The 7,766-nt window shown below is 43.8% G+C and overlaps 1 protein-coding gene across 1 annotated transcript in view; it reads left to right on the plus strand.

Moving 5' to 3' along the window:
- Positions 1-679: 679 nt before the first annotated feature.
- The window catches only part of CLNK (cytokine dependent hematopoietic cell linker), a gene marked incomplete at its 5' end in the record, with an annotated part of 155,601 nt that continues 148,514 nt past the window's right edge, over positions 680-7,766 (plus strand). Inside the window, 2 exon segments of the mRNA XM_024119532.1 lie at positions 680-742; positions 744-769. Of these exon segments, the coding sequence (XP_023975300.1) occupies positions 680-742; positions 744-769 (89 nt within the window).

The raw sequence follows: 7,766 nt of genomic DNA on the forward strand, positions 1-7,766 counted from the left end.
ATTCCACATAGAAGTGATATTATATGGTATTTTCCATAGATATTTGTTGATGGAGTTATTGCCAGAGCGATTGATTGAAAGATGAAGGGAACCTAAAGATGGAATCTCATGACTGACGTCATAATGAGTTCCTCCCTCGGCAGCCATCCCAGGGAGGAGAAACTATGAAGAGACATTTATCCCTTTCAGGAAGAGCCATTCTTATCCAAGTGACATAAGTTAGGAATAAAATCAGCAAAGAAAACCATGATAATAGCCAAGATCCTGAAAATTTACATCCTAAAGTTGACCAGCTGATTTTAAATATCACGTCTGTCTGTCTATCTGTCTGCCTTCCTGTGTGTGGACATATAGCTTGATAGTTCCATTAGCCATCCATCAATGTGGGTTTTCCAGATATATACTAAAATAAAATTTTTTTAAGTGTGACTTAGAGCTTTGCAGCACTTAACATTTTGAACGTCCTTCAATGTCCACTGTTTTATTTAGTCTTCCCAGGAGCTCTATGAGAATACCAAGGCAGGTATAATTATTCCCATTTTAGGGTTAAGGCAACTGTTGGTTTAAAAAGTTAGGTGACTTTCCCTGCACCATCCAGTTATTAAATGACAGTGCAACCCAGTGAGATAGGTTGTGGTTGTTGCTTTGTTTTCTTTATATTTTCCCTTTCTGTTAAATAAACGGGGATACGGAAGCTCCAAGATTCCACGCCTCACCCAAATTCATACAGGCCCCATCGGTTGGCAGTACCGGGGCTCACACTAGCAAAGTGAGGTGACCTGTTTTTTCGTTCTAATATCCATCCTGCCTCCCTGCCTCTGTCCCAGTAGCCCACTCTGCCTGGAATGACCTCCTTTCCCCAATGGATCCACCTTTATGAGGCAAATCAAATGACTGTCCAGCAAAAATGTGTCCCTTATTCCTTCAGCTCTTACTGGACATCCTCTTGCTGCTCACCCTGACTTTACATTTGTTCATTTTGCCTCTGCATCTCCATCAGAAACTCCCTGAAGGCAAATGCAATGTCTTGGCCGCCTCTGCCTGTCCCAGAGCAACTCTGGGACAGGTGTCAGGTACATGGCAGGAGGCACTGAACATGAAGTCTGAATGTGTATGGCACTGTAAGCTGAAAATGCAAAGAGCTATATATATATATATATATATATATATATATATATATATATATATATGTCAGATTATTTATTTTTACTCTTATGTACACTTGGCCTTTTTTTTTTCCCCAAAATTGACTCTTTTTTTTTAAAGATGGTCTTTTATTTATTTTTTTTAATTTTTTTTGGCTGCACCATGTAGCATGCAAGATCTTAGTTCCCCAACCAGGGATCAAACCCATGCCACCTGCTGTGGAAGCGCCGAGTCTTAACAAGTGGACTGCCAGGGAAGTCCCCAAAATTGACTCTTAAAAGATGTTTTCCATGTATTCATGACTATAGTTGTATTCTTGAGAATACCAAATTAATGGATGGTGTATTTGAAGGATGCACTTTTGTCATTCATTCCTTCATTCAGGTGTTCATTTGCTCAGATGAAGAGGTCTGACAGTTGTCTGCAAGCGTCATGCCCAGCAGCCGGGGGTAGGGTGGAGGGGTACTCCTTCAGTCCCACAGGATGATTTGGGTGGCACATCTCACTGCCCAATACAGAGACACTTGACGTGGTTTGGACTCTATCCCAAGTGCAATGGGGGATCCCGTGGAGTGAGCATAGTATCTGCAATTGACCTTTCACTCCATGTAAACTCTTGTTGTCTGCTGAAGTGCTGCTTGGTGCAGACCCAGATTGAATCAATGACCCAGATTATGGGAACCATAACCCCATGCCAGCCCTCCACTCCAGGGGCCTGTGAAACCCCACTGCACTCAGTGAGCCCTGCCGCACACCCCTAGCCATCCCTCAGGAGGCCAATTCCTCTCTACTTAGAGGTATAAATCAGGCTTCAAAGCACAATCTTATTCACTTATAGCTTTAAGACATCAGGGCAAAAATCATAATTCTGATCTAATACTTGAATTTTTTTTCACATGAAAAATAGCCCCACCATGCTCAGAGCGGGTGCGCAGGCTTCCAGAGGCAGCAGCCATGAGCTCCTCTTAGCTGTGGCTTCACTTCCAGCTGTAGTGAAGGTCTGCCTCTGAAGCTTGAAGCACAGGCTCGCAGGCGAGCGCTACCTGCTGGCTTCAAGCATCTGCCTTTCATCTGCCTATAAGTAGGTTTCATGTTGCTGTTTATAGTTCTTGCTGCAAGATAGCTCTTGGGCTGGGAAGCAGATGCCTGCAACGCTTGAGAGAAAGCAGAAGCGTGATGATGGAAGAGTAAGAACAATAGTAACAGGTCATCCTTGTACAGCTCTGTGTAGTCTGCATCTTAAGTCTCCTGAGAAGAGCTAATGGCCCAGCAATAGGATCCCTATTTTATTTAGGGAATGGAAGTGAAGAATGTTTATGAGGCTTGTTTAAGTTTGCACAGCAGTTAGCACTGCTAACTTCTTCGAGGAAGAATTATGATACACAAGGCGTGTGGGTATGTGTGTTGCAAAGAGAGACAAAGAATGAAAGACATAAGGATACAGACAGAAAGTCAGAGAGAGAGAGAGAGGAGACCTTTAAGACCTCTTCCAAAAATTCAAGTCCGGACCCTGCCCAATACAGCAATGTCCTGGATAACCTCCTCTGCAGAAGATTCCAGAAACCAAAAGTTTACTCATTGCCTTTCAAGTTAGACTATAGTGTTGTTGTCTCTAATGACTGAAGAGAAAAAATTCATTAAGCTAAAAATAGGATGTATTGTAGTGAAATAGAACCGAGACTCTAGACATTGGGCAGTTCTGGAGTTGAGTCTCAGTCATTCTACTTTGTATGTGACATGGAAGAAGAGCTTAACATCGCTGCACCTCGGATGCTTCACCCATGGAGGGGAAATAATACCCTTCATGAGAAAAGCTATGTAAATCTCCTAGAACTTTCCAGTGGAACTTTCTGCAATGATGGGAAATGTTCTAATTCTGGACACTCCAATAGGGTAGCCATTTGCTACACCTGGATGTTGAAAACTTAAAATGTGTCTAGTGCGATGGAGAAACTAATTTCTTAAATTAATTTTAAGTAACCACATGAGCATGTGCAGATCTAGAAGCTACAAATCCATGGCTCCATTTGTTCTCCATGACAACTTTGTGACTTATACGATGCAGAGATGATACATTTGATTAATGAGGAAATTGAGTCTCAAAGGAGATCCTGCTAAAATCTCACGTGGGCATCTCACGCCATCAGCAGTCTCCTAAGCTAGGGAGCTATACAGAACCCCAACCCAGCCAGCCCAGCAGGCACACACAAGACCTAAGGCCAGTCAGGCACGGCCTGAGCAGAGAAAGTGTTTTTCACGAAGAGCCAAAGCCACTGACAAAGTATTATTCGCTGTGTCAGTGTTAAGACATTCTGTCTAAACTGTTTCCCATCACCAGCAGGAGAGGGCTGGCTGGGGAAAGGCTCAGAGTCATTCAATCAGTTTCACGCAGCCTCACTCACCAGGGCAAGAAAGGGCTTAAAATTTGATGTTAGACTATGCTTTGCATTAGCCAGAAATGTCTCTAACGCACCAGATCAAGAGTGTTCTTAGAATTCCTTCATTACAATGGGTTTTGGCCTTGATACGTGCCAACATTTCCGTTGGAGGAAGGCATCTATTATGGGCTGAAGTGTGTCCCCTACGCCCACTAAATTCATATGTTGAAGTCCTAAACCACAACACCTCAAGCTACTGGAACCTTGTCCAAGTTCACAGAGTCTGTAATTAATACAGCCGGGTACGCACACTAGTTCCTGGACTACACAATCCTGGGCAAAACCATGACAGCGCTTTACCTGCTTTTCACCAAAACCATCTCTGAGCAGGGTGAACATGTATCCCAACTTGCCCGAGATACTCCAAGTCCGCAAAGCCTTCCCAGAGTAATTGGGAATAGCATCCTCTTTCGCTATCTCAAAAGCGTCTGGGTTTATGCAATTTATCACATGGCCACTTACAGATAAGGCACGTTTGATAGTAAAAGGTTTCCTGCAGTGGTTACAAACCCTCACAAGATCGAAGCAGCTGTCGATATGGCAAGGGAATGTCTTCGTGCAACGGGAAGTCTCATGGGCACATCTGTTGGGTAAAACATCAGCTGGACGATGGGCTGTGCTGTAGAGAACAGAGCACACCCAAGTGCCCACCCAATTCTGGAGACCAGGACCCTGATTTGACCTGCTTTGGGCTTAGATAAAAGGAAGGAGTTCAGCTAGATAAGCCTGAGATCATTCCAGCTTTAATCCTCTGGTTAATTTGATGAGTGCTTAATATATTTAAGGGATTGTGGGTGAGAGCGGGCAGTAAAAGAGGACTGATCAACGTGTTCCAGGGTCCTTCGGAGATGTAGGACGTAGGTGTGATGGTGATGTTTTGCCTCCAAACATCTGAAATATGCATTCGTTAGTTTGTTACAGTAGCAAACAAACCCCAGAAAGATCAGTTGCTTACCTCATCATTTTGTTCACACAAAGCGTGTGGCGAGTCCGGCAGTTCCCAGGGCAGATTCCTTCCACGCAGTGGTTCAGGGATGCAGCCTCACATCTTGCAGCTTCACCCTCTGAAGCAGGTACCCGAGGCTGGGAGAGAGAAAGGTGGGCAGTGATGACACAGTTCCCTCCTGCTCACACCCCATTGACCAGAACTAGTTGCCTGGCCCTGCCTAGGAACTGAGTTACCTGCTAAACCCCACCCTTCAAAATTTAGTCCCAATCTAGCGTTTCAACCTCATGGCCGACAGTCTCCTGCCTGCATGCTCCGGCTCCAGACAAACTCTCAATGCATGATAGAGAAGTTGTCGCATGCCTTGGCACACTGTTTTCCCCTCCTGCCATAGCCTCCTCCCCCCGCTCCTCTGCCCAACACCCCTCAGGCCCCAAGGTCCACCTAGGTGATATCTGCTTGTATCAGTTTCCTAGGGCTGCTATAACAAATTACTATAAATTTAGATAGCTTAAAGAACCAGAAATTTATTCTCTAGCAGTCCTGGAGATGAGAATTCTGAAATCAAGGTTGTCTGCAGAACGATGAACTCTCTCCAAGCTTCCAGCGGTTGTTGGAAATTCTTGGCATTTCTTCACTTGTAGCTGCATCACTCCAGTCTCTGCCTCCATCACTACATGGCCATGTTCCCTCTGTGTGTCTGTGAATTCATATGGTGTACTCCTCTCTGTGTGTCTGACTCTCTTTTTTTTCTCTTCTTATAAGGACACTAGTCATATTGGATTGAGTCTACCCTACTCCAGTATGAACTCAACTTACATCCTAACCACATCTGCAAAAACACTATTTCCAAATAAGGTCACATTCACAGGTACCAGGGGTTAGAACCTCAACATATCTTTTGGAGAACACAATTCAACCCATGTCACTGTTTGAGAAGCCTCCCCAGGTGCCCTAGAGGAGAATTACCCCCTTCCACCTCTGTGTTCTCATGGATCATATGCCATATACCATGACGATGACATTTGTTCCAGTGTAGGAGTTACTCGTCTGGTCACCTCTCTTTCCCACTTTGTGGACAGGGATGATGTCTCGTGTACCCTTGACAGCTTTCTAGCTGCATCTCTCATAATGCCTGATGCTGCTCAGAGCAGTCTCGTCTAGAAGAGAAAACATGGGCTTTGGAGACAGGTATTCCCTTGAGTTCTAATCCTGACACCTTCTTGCCGTGTGACTTGGAGGAAGGTATTTAACCTATTAGATTTTCATCTGTAAGGTGGGAATAACCCTCCCCTGAAGAAGACCCAGTCCAACCTCGCATTTTACCAAAGTTCCTTCCAGCAATTATATTCTCTGGTCCTTCCTCATCTCTGATGACTTTCACTAATCTGAATGGACCCGAAGGAAAAAGTCAGATTGCTCTCCCAAGCTCTGCCCAGGAAGGAAGCTAAAGAGCTTCAGAAGGCTGAGAGGTGACAGGGATTTCAAACAACCAGAGGTGGACTGGGAACGCTGGAAGCTCAGAGGTGCCTCTGAGAAGCAGTGGGGCAAGTGAACGTACTAAAAGCAATTAGCGCTCCAAACGCACAGGTTTGCGGAGGGCAGCATAAGCCCGGGAGGCAGGGTCCGGACTGCAACGTGATTTTCTCTTCCGTTAGATCAAATGAAGAAAGGTAGAAAGCGTGAAGCTTGAATTGCAGGGGAAATGACAGGCAAAGGCAGTAAATAGGACTAATTAACTTCAGCTTCATTCCCAGGTTACAAAGAGACGTGTGTGTGTGCTCAGCAAGCTGACCGGGAACGGTAGGATCTGTGGATCTGCCTATTGACCTGAGATAACTTGTAAAATACCTCCCAAAGTGACTGTCTTCTTTTATGTGAATTTTTTTAGCATCTCTATTGGAGCATAATTGCTTTACAATGGTGTGTTAGTTTCTGCTTTATAACAAAGTGAATCAGCTATACATATACATATATCCCCATATCTCCTCCCTCTTGTGTCTCCCTCCCACTCTCCCTATCCCACCCCTCTAGGTGGTCACAAAGCACCGAGCTGATCTCCCTGTGCTATGCGGCTGCTTCCCACTAGCTATCTATTTTACAGTTGGTAGTGTATATACATCCATGTCACTCTCTTTCTTCGTCCCAGCTTACCCTTCCCTCTCCCCGTGTGCTCAAGTCCATTCTCTATGTCTGCATCTTTATTCCTGTCCTGCCCCTAGGTTTTGTAGAACCATTTTTTTTTTTAGATTCCATATATATGTGTTAGCATACGGCATTTGTTTTTCTCTTTCTGACTTACTTCACTCTGTATGACAGACTCTAGGCCCATGCACCTCACCAAAAAAAACTCAGTTTCAGTTCTTTTTACAGCTGAGTAATATTCCATTGTGTATATGTGCCATATCTTCTATATCCATTCATCTGTCAATGGACACAGGTTACTTCCATGTCCTGGCTATTGTAAATAGTGCTGCAATGAACATTGTGGTACATGACTCTTTTTGAAGTATGGCTTTCTCAGGGTATATGCCCAGTAGTGGGATTGCTGTGTAGTATGGTAGTTCTATTTTTAGTTTTCTAAGGAACCTCCATACTGTTCTCCATAGTGCCTGTATCAATTTACATTCCCACCAACAGTGTAAGAGGGTTCCCTTTTCTTCACACCCTCTCCAGAATTTATTGTTTGTAGATTTTTTGATGATGGCCATTCTGACCGGTGTGAGGTGATACTTCATTGTAGTTTTGATTTGCATTTCTCTAATGATTACTGGCTTTGAGCATCCTTTCATGTGTTTGTTGGTAATCTGTATGTATACTGGTCTTGTTTTTGTATCCATTCAGCCAGTCTATATCTTTTGGTTGGAGCACTTAATCCATTTACATTTAACATAGTTATAGATATGTATTTTCCTCTTACCATTTTCTTAATTGTTTTGGGTTTGTTATTTTAGGTCTTTTCCTTCTTTTGTGTCTCCTACCTAGAGAAATTCCTTTAGCATTTGTTGTAAAGCTGGTTTGGAGATGCTGAATTCTCTTAGCTTTTGCTTATCTGTAAAGGTTTTAATTTCTCCATCAAATCTGAATGAGATCCTTGCTGGGTAGAGTAATCTTGGTTGTAATTTTTTCCCTTTCATCCTTTTAAATATGTCCTGCCACTCCCTTCTGGCTTGCAGAGTTTCTGCTGAAAGATCAGCTGTTAAACTTATGGGGATTCCCTTGTGTGTTATTTGCTG

This window comes from Physeter macrocephalus, chromosome 7 (assembly GCF_002837175.3).
Source record: "Physeter macrocephalus isolate SW-GA chromosome 7, ASM283717v5, whole genome shotgun sequence".
NCBI lineage: Eukaryota > Metazoa > Chordata > Mammalia > Artiodactyla > Physeteridae > Physeter > Physeter macrocephalus.